This window comes from Lynx canadensis, chromosome D2 (genome assembly GCF_007474595.2).
Source record: "Lynx canadensis isolate LIC74 chromosome D2, mLynCan4.pri.v2, whole genome shotgun sequence".
NCBI lineage: Eukaryota > Metazoa > Chordata > Mammalia > Carnivora > Felidae > Lynx > Lynx canadensis.
Window position 1 is genome coordinate 14,201,994 of NC_044313.2, and position 18,654 is coordinate 14,220,647.

The window sequence follows — 18,654 nt, forward strand, 5'->3', positions numbered from 1 at the left end:
GCCCCGGGAAGGCTGATGAGAGGTGAAGGGGATGGTCTGTTGTTGCCTGATGGTGGTGGCCCTGGAAAGTAGTGATGTTCGTTGCCCATTTGTTAATGAGGAAAAGGCCAATGCAAAGTAAAAGCCAAAGGGAGGTGGGGAGAAGACAGGATTCTGAAGATATTTTATAGCCACAGGTTAGTTCTTTTTCCTGAATCTCAAAGTCCTTGAAGACCTCCCACTTCTCCGTCTTCTCACTTTGGCCAAGATGCCTGTGTTTTGTTCCCACACGGCCCGGAGCAATGTCCAGATTGGAAATCCATTGCAAGCAAATGGATCTGGGACTTCGTGGTAAAGGGGGTGAGGATAGGCGGACCCCTGAGGCTGGAACTAGGGGGAGGGGCAGGTGGGCCTGCCAGGGGCAGGTGCAGTGGCTCGGCTGGTGTCGGCCCCAGATGCCATCTGGGTAGCTCTGGCTCTGAGTGGGACTGTCTGAGCACTCCATGGCACCGCCTCCATTGATGATACCAGGAGGGCAACCAACACCCCTGTCCCCTTCACTGGGGGAGGCAGGGGTTCGGAGGAGGTTGGTTAACGTGCCCAGGGCACCCTGCCTGATGCCGGGGCCCTCCCTTGCCCTGCCACTCACAGCTGCTTCCTGACATGGCCTGGTCTCCTCTGCCCAGTCTGCCCATAGGAAAGCCACCATTTTGTTCAGTTGCTAACTAATGGAGACTTTTGAGTTTGATTCTTAGTCTGGGGTCCAAGGGGCCTCAGCTGGGCTTCAGGGAGCCGAGAGCCTGGAAGTGTATGGTGGGGGGCACCCTTTTCCCAGAATAAGGGCAGAGTCTTGTTGGCCAAGAGTGTAAATTTTGGCTGTTTTGCTTCCTTGAAGCTTGGAATGGTAACTGGTACATAGTAAAACCTCAATAAGTGTCTGTGGAAGGAGGGAAGGATTATCTCAGGATTAAGGTCCTTATCCAATGGTTCTTCCTCAGCCCATGGCTTCCAGAACTGAAGGACATCTTTTCATGGGCTATCAGCGAAGACTTAATGGTCCCTCTCTACTTTATGGGTGAGGCCCAGAGACAAGCTCTCACAAGGCTGAGCTCAGGAACCTGCTGACCTCAAGACGGATCTCCCCTCCTCAACCCAGTGCCGCCTTCCTCTCTTCTCCATGCAAAGACTGTGACCATGGACCTGTCACCACAAAGAAGACGCACAATAGTGCAGACTGCGCGGGCAGAGAAGCCCGCCTCCATGAGGGATGTGCAAATGTTCCTGTGATGGGGCAGAACCATCCAGAAAGGCAGCTCTAGGATGGCGGGAGAGCAAGTAGCACCAGCCTAGGGGAGAGTTGATTTTTCAAGGACTTTTCCTGGCATTTGAGGCTGCAGGTGGCTGAATCTGCCCAGGCTTATCCTTGCACGGTGCAGAATGCTCTCTTTCTTTGCCGGGTATAGAATTCTAGAAAGCTGGAGAGAAGGGATTCTGGAGGTCAGCATCATGAGGCGGATGCCTCAGTTCACACTCTCTGCAGGGGACAGATATTGCTAATCATCACCGCATTCCCTCCCACTGAGCTAGAAAGGGCCTTAGTGCCTCCTCTGGTGTCCCTGCCAGGCATTAGCAATCAATTGCAGTTAGCTTCCTGCTGGGCCTTTTGGAGGGGGGCCACTGAGGGCCCAAAAAGCTGGGAAGCAGGGCGCTGTCTCTATCTGTAGGACTTTGAAGGAGAGATTTAGCTTCTCTGAGCCCCGGTTTCCACCCCACTATTTATTTACTTGACCACTCATTCATTGCTTCCACAAACATATATTGAGCGCCTACTGTAAGCCAGGCATCGGGCTACCAGCTGAAGAAGGTGCAAGAAGTAATTTTTCCCTGTAACACAGACCCTTTTGGCTCCAATAGTCTACAGTTTGTTGCAGCCTTTGTGAGAGCTTTCCTGGCCACGGGATCATTCCGGTTTTCCTTCTCTGAGCCTTGTCTCACTTTGCCCTGTCCTCCTTCGTATGTGGCTTCCAGAATGTTCCATCTTACTATGAACCGGTAGCTTGCAGAGCCAGGGTTTGGGCCTTCCTGAGAATACTGCTAAGAGAGTGGCCACAGATGTTTGCTCTGCTGTCTGAAATACTTACAAACAATATTTGGATGACCCTTCGTTACCTGAGTAGGCATTTCTCAAGTTTACACTGCAGGCCTGAGTGATTGTGATATTCTGAGAAATAATTTCCTCTGGCCCTTGAATGTTGCTCCTGGAAGAATCACGTGGCAACCCATGTTGTATATGTGAAATGTGTTTTGGAATGTTAATGGAGAAGCTGATTCACACCAGATGGGGTAGAAATCCAAGGGAAAAGGATGTATAAACTGGACACTGTAATTCAGCTCTGAGTTTGGATTTTTAAGAGGTACTAAAGGTCAGAGGTCAAGGAGAACTTGACCTATTGCCCGGGCTATCCCTTAAGATTTTCTGTGGCCTTAGCTCATCTGAATCTCGGCCCTGTTATAAAGGAGTCACTTCTATGATATTCAGTGTATAGACCAAATTCTGGTGGCATCTCACAAAGTCCAAAGCAGCTTTTACTAGGAGCTTCCTACATAAAAGCTCAGATTTGGATTAGTCTCAGTGTTTCTCAAAATCAAAAAAAAAAAAAAAATTCTGGATAAACATTTTAAAAAAGAGCTACTCACCCCCATATCTTCTGTGTGTCTTTCACCGGCCAAATTTTTTTTTTTTTTTTTTGCCTAGATCCATTCTGTAATTTATAAGACACAAGGGAGAGGCATTTTTGTGGTCCAAATTTGCCGATTAAATAATAAGTCCTATTTACTGTAGCACATGTAGCCTGGCCCTGTGCTGAGTGTTTTACATATATTATCTCCCATAATTACCCTGCCTGTGATTATGAACCCCTTGTACCGATGAAGAAACAGACCCAGAGAGGTGTGTCCTCGGGTCACTTGATGGGGACAGGGAATGACTCAGCCCGGATTTGAACCTCGGGTCTGGCTGACTCTACGTGGCCCCACATTCTTCTCCACTCTGCTTTCTCCTGTTGTACTTGCCCTGTCCCTGTGTCACTGCACCCCCTGGATTCGCACCTCCAGTGGTAGATCCACGAGGAAGGGAGGAGGGTGTGTCTGTCTGGGGGCTGAAGAGCAAGGAGGGAGGCTGTTCCAGGGTGGTGTCTGTGGGCTGGGGGAGAGGGGGGTGAAGAGAATCTCAGAGAAGATGAGTAATTGAGGGCCTGAGGCCGAGGCACTGTTTTCCTTTTTACTATTTAACTGTCTGTTCCAGGCGCTATGCAAAGTCTAGGGGCGACAGTGGTGGACATAGCCGACCTTGGGAAGCTTGCAGCCGGAGGGGGAGATGGGCCACATGACATCGGAAAGACCTGAGTTCTAGTCTCAGCCCTGTGGCTTCTCAGCTGCAGCTTTCTGGGCCTCGATTTTGCCGTCTATACGATGGGTTAATACTAATAGTGACCCCAGAGTTGTGATAAGTGCAATGATAGGAGTGCTTGGGGAGTCAGGCACAGAGGAGAGAGTGGGGGCCTCATGCTGTCTTGGAGGGCCAGGTGGTTTCCTGGAAGAAGTGACATCTAAGTGACCTGGAGAATGAGAGAGGTTTACGGCAAAAGGAGTGGAGAATGGACTCCCAGGGCAGGTGTTGGTTCTTTGGGGACCTGAGGACAGGCCCACGTGGCTGAAGTGACCGGCATGAGGGGGAGGTGGTGACGTGGCTCTGGGCTGGGCCTCTTTTTGGGACTCTAGTGGCCAACTGCAATCTGTAATTGATATAAGCAGAGGTGGGAACGTTCTCATTGCCCACCACCACAGACCACAGCCTGGGGCCCTATGGCCCAGAAGGTGGAGAAGAGATCATTTGGGGGGTGCTGAAGGGAGCCCACAGGGAGCACTGTGAGGGGGAGTTTGGAGGGGAGGCGGAGGGGATTTGCTGCTGAGTGACCCCACAAGTGTGGATGTGGTCTGAAATGGCTGCAAGAGCCCCCGGGAGTCGATGGGATGTCCCTGTGGCGGGCTTGGTCCCCCCGCTGGGTGAAGTCTGTCGGGCTTCTGTTTCAGTGAGGGAGTCAGTCCATCCACCATCAAGCATTTACTGAGTGCCTGCCCCATACCAGGTACTAGGTTCTGGACCTGGGGATACGGAGGTGAGCAGCACAGCCCGAGATCCAGATCCTACTCTCACGGAACTCATTTCGGGTGGGGAGGAGAGTCTCAGTTAGAGCCGTCTGGGAGGGTGGCATTTCCCGGAGTGGGTGAGGGAGCAAGCCGAGTGCTTGTCTTAGGGACTGTGTCCCAGGCAGCGCCACTACCTAGAGCGGGGGACCAGATTTGGCGTGTGTGTGCGATTTGGCGTGAGGGGTGGGAGTGTGGAAGGAGATGAGGTCGGGACGCATCAGGAGGCCGATTCATGTAGGACCTGGTAGCGGAGGAGTGAAGAGACCTCCCTCTGCACTGTTGGTGAGGGGACTACGGGCATCAAGGGAGGAGGGCGGGAGCCCTTCCCTCTGTCGAGTGACAGGAGACAGGCCCTGCCTGCACGGGCGCCTTCCGTCTGCTCTGAGAGGGCAGCACCCCCCAAGCACTAGGTGAGGCGGTGCATGTGGATGGCCACCTGGGCACCCGGCCGGCCCAGCGTGTGCTCGCCAGGGCGACTCCTAATGAGTGTGGTGATTATTAAAGCCCTGAGGACAACCCCTAGGCCGACTGTGCCCTGCCTTTCATATTCCCTGAAAATCAAAACCGTCTTCTGCTCTCTGCCCAGCACGTCATTCCCCATCGTCCTCATGAGCCCTCCTGTCACTGTGGCTCGGTGTCAGCAGAGAGGGCAGATGGCCCTCAGGCCTTTCCGCCATAGGTGGCAGGAGGGTGGGGACTACGGGGTTCCCGCTGGTTCTGACAGCCTGCCAAGGCCAAGGTCTGGATGCCAGGGGTCAGGAGCCTGATGGAAAGAGACAGGTGCCATAAGGACACTGAGGAGCAGCACCCAGGCCAGGATGGGGGTGCAGGGAAGGCTTCCTGGGGTCGGGAGGTCCGTGCTGAGCTCTCCAGGCAGCCGGTGGTGGCGGGGTGAGGGGTGAAGTGTTCCAAACACCAAACGCATTTTGAGGGGTTTGAAATTCCAGCATCTCCGAGAGGCAGGGGTGGGTGTGGGGGATTGAAAGAAGTCACAAGGGATGGGGTGGGTGGGGGAGAGAAGGAGCCGAGAGGTGGGTGGGCAGGGCAGACCAGATTCCCAGAACGATGGACTGAGGCTTAAGACAGGAACCGGAGACCCATGTGGTGGCCCTGCAGACATGTAGGCGGTGAGAAATGATGGGTTGGTGGCAGTGAAGGTGGAGGGGAAATGCCTAAGGTCCCCTGGGTAGCACTTGATCTGGAGATGGGCCGAACTCGGACAGACACAGAGACACGAATGAGAGCTGATGCCCAGGCGTGGGGCTTGGCGGCTTGTGGGTGATGCTGCCTTTACGGAGACCCTGTGGGCCAGGAGGGGGGTAGTGGAGGATGAGCTGGGCTTTGGTAGAATGGGAAGGGCCTGGGAGGTGCCCTGGGGAGACTCTCAGGAAGTCTGGAGCCCTGGTGGGAGGTCAAGTCCTGGGTGTGGAGGTGGGCCTCCCTGCGGATAGACAGAGGAGGCTTCTGAGTGCAGAGCTGCCTGAGCAGCGGTATAGAAGGAGGAGAAAAATAAAGCGAGATGTGTGAGTATATAGCTTACGGTAGGAGCCTGGGGACTGGGGTGGCATCCATCCTGGGTTTCCCTGGGCTGGCGGCCTTGGACTGGGGTTCTGAAGGATGCCCGGATGTGGGCAGTTAGGGGAGGGAAGGGAAGGGGGCGTCAAACATGGAGACAAATGTAGACTGTAACCATGTCTGAGGAAGTCAGCTGGAAGGGCTGAAGCAGAGTTAACCTTGTCACCTGCACAACTGCCTTAACCCTTTCTCCGGCCTGCATTCGGGTGCCACATGCTCTTGGCCTGCAGGGCCATGTCTTGGATCTGCCTCTGAGATGCTGGGGTATTGTCTCAGCAGGCCAGTAGTCTTAGTAGGGAGAGGGCACTCTGTAGGAAAACAGTATTCTCCACTCTGCGAGTGTCCCCAGCCAGGTGCCCCCACCCCCCACCGCCCCCTACCCTGCACAAGTGGCCATTGTAAAAAGTTGCCTGTGACTTCAGAATATCTAATACTTTTTGGACTGCTTACCACGTGTCAGACCCCAAGCAAGGCATGTTCATGCATCAGCTCATCTAGTCCTCTTCATTCTCACAAAGGGGGTTCTCTTGTACCCATTTCACAGATGAGGATATTGAGGCTCAAAGAGGTTAAATAACCAGCTCATGGTCTCATACACAGCCAGAGACTTCACACTCGGGATTTTTAGTGCAGGCAGGGGGCAAGTTCATCCTTCTTCTGCTACTTCTTTTTAAATGTTTATTTATATTTTTGAGAGAGAGCACACGCGAGTGGGGGACGCGCAGAGAGAGGGGGGGGGGACAGAGGATCCAAGCGGGCTCTGACAGCCCAGAGCCCAATGTGGGGCTTAAACTCTCCAGCCGTGAAATCAACCTGAGCCAAAGTTGGATGCTCAACTGACTGAGCCACCCAGGCACCCCCCCCCAAGTTCATCCTTTTAACTCATCACCCTAACATCACTTTCTGAGCAGAGGGTGGACTCTGGGCTCCGGTGGCAGCACCCCGCCTACCCCCTCCTCCATAACTTGGCTGCAGGATGACGCCTCCCTTAGGTGCCCTTGAGAGAGATGGCCCATCTCAGGGCATGACGGATTGCTGATCGTTATCCCCGTTTGGTCACTCACTTGTGTGTATTCTAGGGATCCCTTAAACCTCAGTTTCCTTCCCTGCGAAATGGGGACCAATAGTTCCCACCTCTTAGAGTTATGCGGGGAAGATGAGATAAGGCTCTGAAGCACTTAGCATAGGCCAGGCATAAGGGAAAGGCCAAGTAACGGTGGTCATTAGAGTCTCATCACAACCCTCGTTGCCTTCTTGCACAGAGGACCCAGCAGCCACTTGGCCAGTCGCGAACAGGTGCCCGGGCGCGTGTGTGGGGCGGAGCCTGAGTGCAGGGAGGATGAATCATTGACCGCCGAAGCTCTGCATTATTAATGCCGTTATTCTCAGACTTTTAACGAGGGCCGGGTTGGAAGCCCTTATATGGAAGGCGCGACGCAGCCACCGAGGCTAGCGCCTCCCGGGGTCCCGAGTTGCCATGGAGTCCAGCGGGCGACCCGGAGGAGGATGCCCGCGGCAGTGCGCAGAAGGAGGCCCCCAGCGCCGGTCCTCGGTCTGCGGCCTGAGTCCTGGCTGCGCCGGCTTCCTCCTTTGCAAGGGCGCTTGCCCGCTCCCCTGGGACCCTGGGGGGGGGGGTGGGGTGGGGGAGAGAGATAAATTGGTGGAAGCTGGAGCCGGCTTCCTCGGGAGAGTGGGGTTTCTGTGCGGTGCCTGCTGCAGGGCTTGAGCCCCCTGCCATTCCAGAGAGAGGACGCGCAGCCGGGCGGAGGGGACCTGAAATCCAGTCCCCGCCGCTCGCCGAGCTGTGCGCCTTCCGTGCGCGCCGGCGTTCGGCCGCCAGACGAGCCGCCCAGCCCCTGCCGCGCCACCTCCTAGGCGGCGGCCGACTCGGGGGGCGAGTCCCGGAGAGGAGGGGCCGGGCCTGGAGCGACGGGTCCCGGGGGCGGGCAGACGCCGAGCCGGGCCCCGCGCCTGCTTTCGCCGGCCTTCCCCAGCCTGCCGGGCTCGGCGGGGCGGGGCGCGGGGCGGGCCCGGGAGGAGCGCGGGGAGGAGTCCGGGCTGCGGCGGCGGCCGCGTCACAGCAGTGCTCCCGCTGCCCCGCGGCTCAGACCCGGCCCGAGTGCCGCCGAGGACGCGGACCGGGACCCGCACGGAAACAGGGGCTGCGCCGGAGGTTCCTCTCGCGGGCCGTGGCGGCGCGACCATGGCGGACAAGGAGGCCGGCGGCGGCGACTCAGGGCCCCGAGGTGAGCGCAGGGCGCGGGTCCTGCGGCTGCGGCGGGGCGGGCCGGGCGGGCCGGGCGGGGGAGGCATGAGGCGCGCTCGGCCCGGGGCCCCGAAGCTCCCTCTCGGGCCGCGGGAAAGTGGGCGCGCACCCCGCAACATCTTGCCCCAGCGGGGAGGGCCGGGGTCAGCGCCGCGGCGGGGCAGGGGGTCCTGGGGGCCGCCTCCGGCCCGCCGGTCACGTGCTGCGCTCCCGGCCGGGGTGCGGACACTGCGGCGGGGACCGCAGCCCCCGCCCGGGCTCTCTGACCATCCCCGTCGTGGCGGGCGGGGGTGGGGGGCGCCTCCTGCGGGGCTCTTTGCGAGTCCGGGTGAGAACCTCCCCACCGTGTCCATCCCTTGCGCGCCGTGCGGGGACGCCCGCGCTTGCGGAGTAAAGGGCCGGCCGCCGGGTGGCCCCGAATCCCCAGCGGCTCATTTCCGTGACTCAGCGAGGCGGGGGTGGGAGCCTGGGGCAAATCGAGGATTTGGAGCTGTCCCCTCGCCCCTCGGAGGTCGGACTTAACAAGCCCGGAGTGGGGGCTGCAGCTCCAGGCTGAACTGCAGCGCACAGCCCGCCCCGCCCATCCCCAGGGATTCTGCGGGCTGTGGAGGGGCGAAGCGGCGGGGGCTCGTCCCCTGGTTGCCCGGGCCGGGGGGGAGGAAGGTGGCGCCCAGCGCCGAGGACGAACGCCCGCATTTTGCAAATGTGCCGTGGCTGCTTTCTTTGGGGAGCGAGGTTAGGGCTCACGTGGGGCGGGGGTGCCGGGTAAGGAGCGAGAGAGGACCGGGGAACGGAGGGAAGAGGAGGAACAGCTTTTGGAGCCCAGGGCTGTAAATCATGGTTTCGCCAGCCGAGGGGACGGCCTGGCCAGGATCGTGGGTCCCAAGTGGGGAAAGTTGGGCGCACGGAGACGCCGCGCGTCCCTGACCGGAGGGGCTTTGGCAGTAGCAGCCGCTGGAGGGGAGCTGCAGGGTAAACCGCCTGGCGAGGATGAAATTAAAATGTCTCGGAAGTAAGGGAAATTCATCCAGGAAAGGCTCTGCGGGGACCTCAAAGCTGGGGAAACTGAGTCAGGTGGCGGCGCAGACACCATGGGCGGGGTGCTGGCGGTCTTGCTGTCTGTGGCCTCGGCCCCCCGCCCTTTGCTGCGCTCCGAGCGGCACCTGCCCCCTCCCCAGCCCATTGTTCCTGCAGATCTGGGAGGTGCCTCCCTACACGGCACTGCAGTAGTGGGGGAGTGCGGGGGGAGGGGGACATCCTGACAGGGCTCACTCTGGGGAGCAGCCTGGGAGCGCCCAGGCGGGGCCCAAACACACATCCAAATCTCCCCCGCCCCTGCTCTTCCCCAGCTGGCAAATGCAGTTGTTGGGCTGGTGGCTTTGTCTGGATATCACTCAGCAACTGGACTGATTTATTCCCCCCCCCCACCCTTTTCCTTTAAATTGGAAAAAAAAAAAAAAAGGATGATAGGGAGGGACATCGGAATTGCCAAGAATTGCTAAAGCGTAAGTTAGTGAACCAGTTTCTTGCCTCTCGTGCTTCGATAAATAGTGAATGGCTGTATCAAATGCAAGGTTGGCCGTAGGGTGTGTGCAATCAGAAAGAGTGAGCAGGGACTTGCTCCCCCCGGCCCCCTCCCGCGTCATTTTGTCTTGTAAAATCGAATTCAGCACCCCTCCCCTACACGCATGCACACACACACAGGCACTGTGTGGTTGTCTCTCCTCAGGCTGGGAGAGCTCCCCATCCAGGACGGGGAAACACATGCTGGGTGTCCCGGGCCACCTGGCACCGTTCGCCCGTGTCTATTCTGGAGTGTTTCTTCACTTCCAGTGATCTGCAGTTCAAGGCAGCCAGTGAGAACATCCGACACATGGACTTGGGACACACGGCAGGCTGTCCCTGGCAACTTGCTGCTTCTCTCTTGGTTCTCATCCCTTCATCTCTAAAATGGGAGATATTAATAGTATCTCATAGGAGCAGAGCTCACCCACCAGCTAACACGTCTATTTCTAAGGTTTCCTCACTGAGTATTCTGTGCTGGGCAAAGAGCATACCTTATTTTGTTTGTTCAAGCCTCATCAGATCTGTTACCAGCATTCCCCTTTCCGCCAGGCAGGAAATCTAAACATAGGTTGAGCGACCTATGCAAGGTCACATATCTAGGAAGTATTGATTTGGACTTGGGCCATCTGATAATAGGGCTCTCGCCCTTCACTGCCATCCTGTGTAAGCCCTGTGGGTGTGGCCAGTGATTACTACTCTGTTAGGGACAGAAAAATGGTGTTCTTCAGGGGATCATTTCGAGGATGCTTTTGGTGCAAAAGGATAAATACCAGAGCGATCAGACCGTGTTGGCTCTTGGGAGCAGTGGGAGCCCTGGGCGGTATGGCCAGAAAGGCTGGCCATAACATTTTTCCCAACAAAGCAAGTGGGGGTGGGGTGTGGGCGGAGTTGCCTGCGAAACGAGAATGTTGGTAGTTGTGGAAGCTGGGTCATGGGTACATGGTGGTTCATTACTATGCCCTTTGTATATGTGCGCAGATTTCCTTAATAGAACATTTAAATTAATTTACAAAACCAGAAGGGCCACCCCTTTATCTTTAGACCTTCAATCCTGCCCCCACCAAGACCTAGGTTGGTGGATCCAGGGAGCCCTAGAAGGATGAGATGAACGGGGGGGGGGGGGTGTGGGGTGGTTCAGGCTGAGCTAGCTCCTGTGGTGACCCAGGCAGGGATAGGCATGGGCAGTGGACACCTCGTCATATGCTCCAGGGTGGGGATGGGGTTAGGCAGAGGAACAGCAGGCAGGGGGGTTGCCTGTGTCCCGGGGGGTCCCTCTGGAGGCATTGCGTTGGACTTTGGAGATGGGATTCTAACGCCCTAGCAGTTAAGCATCATAAAAATAAACATTTTAAACACTGACATTTATCGAGGACTTCGTTTATGCTGCAATCTGAAAACACCAAATGATTTCATGTGGCCCTGGCCAAATCACCTTTGTTATTGAATGGCTGGCTAGGAGAGAGTCCCCGTTACCCCCATTTCACTTCTGGAGAGAGCTGCCGGGCCAGCCTGGCACAGCTGGGAATGGGTTTGAGTGAAGGTTAGGAAGTGACCAAGCTGTCCAGCCCCTCTTAGCACATGCCTGGCCTGTCATAGGCCCTTAGGGAATCCTACTGAGTGTCCGAATGAATGAGCACACGACCAGTAGAGTGTGACTGCCCCACTTTCCCGTGGCCGCCAAACTACAGACGGAAGTGGAAGGGCACTGGTCGTGGCTCTCGAGAAGCTAAGGAAAGAGTTGAAATGGTGCTCTGGGTTTCACTGGCGAGGACTCTGACCATGGATCCACTTCTGTGTCTGTACTTGCATTTGAAGCTCTGTCCACTGTCCCTCTGTACTCCCTGTGCACGCTTCCCGCACCGTGTCCTGTGTGTCTCAGAGCCCGGGATCGCCTTTAGCCCTCAGGCAGTTCCCCCCGCCAGGCACATCCTCTCTTTCCCTAGAAAACTCCTACTTATCCTTCAAAACCCAGCTCAGGTATCACTTCTTGGGAAGCCTTCCTAGGCTTATCCATCTTGGTGGTTCCAAAGTCTTCGGCTATGTGGTTCCAAAGTCTTCGGTACTGGCTGTTGATAATCTCAGCAAGTGTAGATGGAGTGCTCAAGACGTTCCAATTCTGTATATCCCGTTGACTCTTCCAACAACCCTATGAGGTTGTGTTATTATGACCCCATTTTGCCGATGAGGCGGTTGAGGCTTTTGAGAAATATGGTAATTTTCCCAGTCGAGGAATCAAATCACCCAGCCAATGAATGCTTGAGATGGGATATGAATCAGTCACAGACCCTAAAAGCGTGTGCTTTTCTCTTAATGCCTTTTCTCCCAGCAAAGGGGGGAGAGGGATTATGTCTCTCATTTCCGCAATCTTAGTAAGGGCACATAGTAGGTGCTCAAAAAATATCCTACTGTGTGTCGAATGAATATCAGCCAGTAATCCCCAAGGGAACACAGCGGTGGGGAATGGCATCTGCATCCTGCCCACTCCTCGGCGAAATGGTGCTTCTAGAAACTTGGATGCGCAGGAGTGGGTGGAAGCTAAAGAGTAGGCAGGGCTCAGTCAATCCTGAAAGAGATGAGACTTTGATTCCAACAAGGGTTTGAGTGACGAGTCAATACCCTGGGGGCGAAATGCTCTCTCATCACATAAATAGGCCTCTGGTAGGGGAGGAAGCTTCTTTATTATTGCTGTGCATAATTAGAATGGCAGGGAGGAACCAGGGGCTTTAATGAATGAGCAGCATTTGGCAGGGAGGGAGCGCCTTCCACCTGCAGGCATGTCTGGGCATGGAGAGCAGGGAGAGCCAAGGAGGGGACCAAGACGCGCGGGCACTGCCCAGAACCGACACTGGCCCCACCACAGTGGACTCTGCAAATCCTTGCTGCCTTCCTTTTATTGGAAATGACTCCCGATCCATGGCTCCGAGACGGACGGTGACAGGTGCACAGGAGTAAGGGAGCCAAGTGGCTTTGGGGCCCAAAGTGCGTGTCAACTCCAGCTAAGCATTCCTTTCCTGGTCTGTGTAAGGAGCACGTGACGCCTGCCTCCATCTGTTGTGGGGCTAGTGCAGGTATCAGAGGGGCAGGGATTTACCAAGTTTTTTGCCCCGTAAGAGGAAGGGAGAGACGGCTTTCTTGCCTCTGTCTCCCAGATGTCCACGGGGATTGCATTGCCTTGTGTGGTGTGGCACGGGGTCCAGCCGCTCTGCTTTCTTTAGAGGCTAGGGAAGGTGGGCAGATTCCGCTTCAGTTTTTCTGATGTGAGGCTGTGTGGAGAACATGTTCAGGTTCCCGATGCCTTCGGACCTTCAGTGCTCCACTCTGACGCGACGAACACCTCTTTGCCGGCAAACACAACGCCTTGGACGCCTTTCCCCCATCTCTGCAGATTCCACTGGTGGGAAGCAAGAATGAAGGCAGCTGAAGGCTGATTCTGGAGCATGTAGTATTGGAGGCTACCCTCTTTGGCTCCTGGACATGCCCTGGGGTTAGTTCTCGATCCCAGCTGCCTGTTAGAATCACCTGGGGGAGCTTTGTAAAAGCCTTGATGTCTGGGTCTCCTCCCGGAACTGTTGTATCAGGACTTCTTTGAGTGGACAGCCGAGTTTGAGTTCCCACATATCTGGATTTCAGACTTGGGACCTCAGCATGAAGGGGGTAGAGGGCAGGACCATCCGACACCTTTCACTCCCCGTCTGTGTCTGCAGGGTTTGTAAGCACCAGCTCTGTGTTAAATGCTTCGCTTGTGTTGTCTCATTTAATCTTCAAGAACACTCCATGAGGTGGGAGGTTTTACACAAGGGGAAACTGAGGCTCAGAGGAATTGGGTACATTCCCCAGGGTGAGAGAGCTGGGGGCAGGAAGGGGTGATGTTAGAACAGAGGTCAGGGCCATCAGCAAAACCTCCATGGGCACAGCTTATCCTTAGGGAACTTTTTCTCAATCTTCGGTCATTTGAGATTCACTTTCCTGATTCCACTGTATGTTCTGGCCACCTAAACTGTGATTTATTGATTACTTTTAAAATTCACCTGCTGGTTTTTTTTTTAATTTTTTTTTCAACGTTTTTATTTATTTTTGGGACAGAGAGAGACAGAGCATGAACGGGGGAGGGGCAGAGAGAGAGGGAGGCACAGAATCGGAAACAGGCTCCAGGCTCCGAGCCATCAGCCCAGAGCCTGACGCGGGGCTCGAACTCACGGACCCCGAGATCGTGACCCGGACCGCGAGATCGTGACCTGGCTGAAGTCGGAGGCTTAACCGACTGCGCCACCCAGGCGCCCCTCACCTGCTGTTTTTTTAACAGGATTTAAGAGTCTTATTTATGTAGATTCCATACCTGGGACACCTGTGTCACTTGCCACAAACAGAAGGTAACCGTGGCGAAAATGTATGGAAACCCAAACACGGGCAGAACCCTTTAGCCACATGTGTTTTTCTTTGGAAAGCTTTGTGCTGAGGCTGCACTCTGGGTAAGAGGGAGACCAGAGAGTTTTACAGGAGGTCAAGGATACAGGAGCACCAGAGTGAGACATTCTGTTTTCTGGAAATCAGTCTCCAGAGGGACTTGAATGGGAAGAGAAGTGTTTTAGGAATCACCTGGGAGGGAGGTCCTTAGGATTTTCAGTCCCCGACCTTCTGGAATTAGACTTTCCAGGGAAAGGGGCCCTGGGAATGGATTTGCAAAGCCTGCCAATAAGACTTATAATTGGGGGGGGGGGGGGACTAGGGACTAAGCCACTCCCTCAGGGACTCTGAACTAGAATGTGCTGCTTTACATTGTCCGAGTCCGGGAGAGAGAATGATTCGGTGTGATTTTACGGAAACAGTCGGCTTGGATTCCAATTCTGACTTTACCACTTAGCAGCCTTGGGATTCTGGGCAAGAGACTTAGCCCCTCTCCCACCCCACCTCAGTTTCTTCATCTGTAAAGTGGGAATAATCAATAGCACCCATTTCAGAGAGGATTTTATCTATTCCCACAACCTCTGCTAAGTTTGTGGCTCATTTGCTGTTGTCTGTTATTATGTAGTATTATGAATCCTGTAGACACAGGTAGGGCATTTATCAGTGGCTGCATTTTCTCCAGAAGGCCCAGAGGGGAAAAGGGCTGGCCCGAGATCCCACAGCTAGGAGGGGCAGAGCTCAGCTGGAGCCTCAGGCCACATGGCTTCTTGTCCGGCAGGCCTAGAACTTTGGAGATGAGCTGGGTGTCTCAGGCTGTGGGCCACATTTAATGACCATGTGGCCCCTTGCCATGGCTCTGAGCTCCCTGCTGCGCTTCTTGTTTGGGGCAGTAGTGGGGTTCAGTAGTCTTTTTGTATCCCTGGACTCTACCCAGGGCTGCCGACCTCTGCCCTCAGGTGGACTCCCAGTCTGCCGTTGGACGGGCTCTGTCTGTGTGCTGCGACTCCAGGCCTGGAGCTTTGCAGAGACCGTTCTGAGCTCTGCCGGGACCACCCCTCCTCTTCCAGCCTTGACCATGACCTGGCAGCTAGGGATGTCAGGTGGGGCAGCATATGGGCCTGGGTTTTATCTTGAGGGTGGCCACGTGTCCTGGTGGGTACCTCTTGGGCAGTTATGAGAAGTGAAATTCTTAATAGTGACTCCTTTCACTTTCTGAGTCTCCCCGTTTGGAAGATAAATTATGTGGTCGTGCTACTGAGCCCTGTCCTTTCCCCAGCCACGTGGGCCTCAAGTGGGACGGGAGAGGCAGGAGGATGTGGGGCCAAACCGGGTTCAGCCGTGTTTCACTCCTGGGTGTGATGCGGCTGCACCTCCATTTCTCCTTCTGTAAACAAGGGTGGCTTGGGAGCCTGCCCTGAGCTCCAGTGGGTGCTGTGAGAATCGAATGAGAGAAGATCAAGTTAAGGCTAAGCACGCGCCTGGTGCACGGCAGGCGCTCCCTACGCTGTCGTTGATTGTTGCCAATGACGGTTTGCTTTGGGAGTTGCCGGGGTGAGACGTGGGGTCTGGAGCCAGACTGCCTGGGTGCCACCCTGGGCCGTGTCATTTACCCGCTCCGTGGCCCTGGTAAGTTACTAAACCTCTGGCAGGCTCAGTTTTTCATCTGTAAGATATGGGTTGTAATCGTCTTCTTTGTGTGCTTTTGGTGAGGATTAAATGAGTTTGTATCAGACGAGCACTTAGAACAAGGCCCGTCATAAAGTAGACACTAAATTAATCTTAACTGCTGTTATTAGCTGTTATCGTTATTATGAATAATAGTGAAAAGTTACATTCTTGTAGGCAGGAGGAATTATCCACTGTTTTAGTTTCCTATTGCTATTGTGAAAATTAGTGGCATAAATTTACTATCTTCTAGTCTAGAGGGTGGCAGTGAGTCCAAAGTGGGTCTAACTGAGCTAGAGTCAAGGTGTTGGCAGAGGTGTGTTCCTTAGAGGCTCTGGGTGAGACTCCACTTCCTGGTCTTTTCCGGCTTCTAGAGGCCACCTGCATCCCTTGGCTCCTGGCCCCTTTTGCCACCAAAAACATCACTCCAACCTCTGCCTCCATTGTCACATCTGCTGTCTGCCTCTGCCCCTCCTGCCTCCCTCTCATAAGGACTCTTGTGTGAAGGCCTCTTTTGCGGCCCACCTGAGTAACCAGAACTGTCTCCCCATCTCGAGAGCCTCAGTGTAATCACATCTGCAAAATCCCTTTTGTCATGTAAGGTAACACATTCATAGGTTCTGAGGATTAGGCTACCGATGTATTTGGTGGAGTGCTATTTATTATTCCGTCTACGACATCCAGAAAGATTGGGGTCTTGCCTACATTTAGGAATATTAGTTAGGGAGCCTCCAGTCTCCCTCAGGGATGGTCTAAATGTTAGGAACTGCCCTTTCTTGGTGTTTTATATCGGTTGGGTTCCTCTTGCCTCCTGTGTGATAACTTTCTGGAGTTTGGGTTGTTGGGTAGCCCTTGGCTTTTATTTGAAAGAATTTTTTTTAAATGTCTTTATTTTTGAGAGAGAGAGAGAGAGAGACACACACAGAGTGCAAGTGGGGGAGGGACAGTGAGAGAGGGAGACACAGAATCTGAAGCAGACTCCAGGCTCTGAGCTGTCAACAGAGAGCCAGACATGGGGCTTGAACTCATGAAGGTGAGATCATGACCTGAGCTGAAGTCAGACACTTAATCGACTGAGCCACCCAGACACCTCCCCTCCCTTGGCTTTTAATCAATCCTGGTAGGGTCCTTGGGCACACTGCCACTTTGAGGATTGGTTTACCCCCTTCTCGGGGGCCTGTGAAATCACTGAGACCTCAGTAAAAAGATTTACTGGTTCCCCAGTGGGAAAATGATTAAAATATTAAAAATAAGTGAAATGTCTACAGAGCGTCACATTGCATTTGTGTTTGCTACGTAACAAAGCACCCCAGAATTTAGTGGGTCAAAACGGTAGCCATTTTATTTGCTCATGGTTCTGTGCTATATGCTCCTTTTGCTGGTCTTGCCTGGGGTCACTCGTGACTGCAGCCATCTGCCGCCTCCACTGGGCTGCAGGGTCTGAGAGGGTCTCACTCATGAGCATAGGGGTTGGTGCTGGCTGTCGGCTGGACTTCTTCCTGCACTTGGTCTTTTATTCTCAAGGAGCTGGCTTGGTTCGTTACATGGTGGTCTCAGGACAACAAGAGGATGAAGAACAGGAGGTTGCAAGGAAGGCCTCTTGAGAAGTTGTGTGCTGACTCCTTCTAGTGGTCAAAGCAGGTCTCGAGGCCCACCAGATACAAGGGGTGGAGAACGAGGTCCACCCCTTCGTGGGACGGGCTGCCAAGAATTGGTGGCTACTTTGCCTCCGAGTCAGTTTGAGTAAAATGACAAAAGTACACACTGTAAAGAATGGCATTATGTGTGAAAGCAGCTCGCAGGCTGGATCCGCTCACTTGTTACAACTTTCTGTGAATGTGTAGCGTCCAGAAGTCCGACCGTTTGTAAATCAGATGTGACTCACGGTCGAATTATCTGGAAAGCAACTCCCGGTTATCTTACACTTGCAATTACTTGGTTGTTGGTCTATACAGCTCGTGTCTCCATGATTGACGAACGGGGAAAGGATGTTGTGCGGGGAAGTTGTGTTGGCTCACTGACAGTTTTTCCCAGCGTGTTTGTGTTTCGATAGATGGGGATGGGCTTTCTCATGAAGGAAGAGAAATAGGACAGGAATTAAAAAAAAATGCTAAAAGTCTACAGGTGCACCTTCCTTTAGTGCAAGTTGTGGCTGTTTTAGTATCTTTCGGCCCCCACCCCCCTCAGGCTGAAGGGAGAAGCTGAGAGGGCCAGGGAAGGGACTGGAAGGCATTGCGTTGTGAGAACACAGTGTATACAGGTGACACCCTGGGTAGGGTTTTTGATTGGGGTGAGAATGGTCTCTGTAGGAAGTGAGTGACCCTGGGCCACCTGGGTGGCTCAGTCGGTTAAGCACCTGACTCTGACTCAGTCATGATCTCGCGGTTGGTGGGTTCGAGCCCCACGGCGGGCTCTGTGCTGACAGCTCGCAGCCTGGGGTCTGCTTTGGATTCTGTGTCTCCCTCTCTCTCTGCCCCTTGCCTGCTCACGCTTCGTCTCTCTCTGTCTCTCAAAAAATAAATGTTAAAAAAAATTAAAAAAAAAAAAAAAAAAGAAGTGAGTGACCCTGAGGCCCATCATCTCAAAGGAGAAGCACCAGTCAACGACTGACCCACTGGGGCTTTGGGTCCAGGGGCTGGTGCGGGTTACTCTGCTAGGGTATTGCTAGAGCCATGACTATTTTGGGAAAGCCTCAAGTGACAAGGTCCTGTAAGTCTTGAGCGACCTGCACCACCCCGTCTTTCCCATGAATCCTATTATTTTTAGCGTGCGATTTTGCAGAAGGTGAAGATTTCCGGGAAAACACGCCACATTGTGGCAGAAACGCTCGTATGTCTGTTTGCTGCAGGATGAGTGCCCGCTTAAAATTATCTGCCCCAGGGGCTCCTGGGTGGCTCAGTCAGTTAAGCATCTGACTCGTGATTTCAGCTCAGGCCACTATCTCCTTGTGGGATCGAGCCCCGTGTTGGGCTCTGTGCAGAAAGCACGGG

The 18,654-nt window shown here is 54.5% G+C and overlaps 1 protein-coding gene across 1 annotated transcript in view; it reads left to right on the forward strand.

The window, feature by feature from the left end:
• The first annotated feature begins 7,961 nt into the window (after positions 1 to 7,961).
• The window catches only part of HSPA12A (heat shock protein family A (Hsp70) member 12A), a 69,524-nt gene continuing 58,831 nt past the window's right edge, over positions 7,962 to 18,654 (forward strand). The window contains exon 1 of the mRNA XM_030334123.1: positions 7,962 to 8,009. Coding sequence (XP_030189983.1) covers positions 7,967 to 8,009 — 43 coding nt within the window. The 5' untranslated portion in view covers positions 7,962 to 7,966. The remainder of the gene's footprint in view (positions 8,010 to 18,654) is intronic.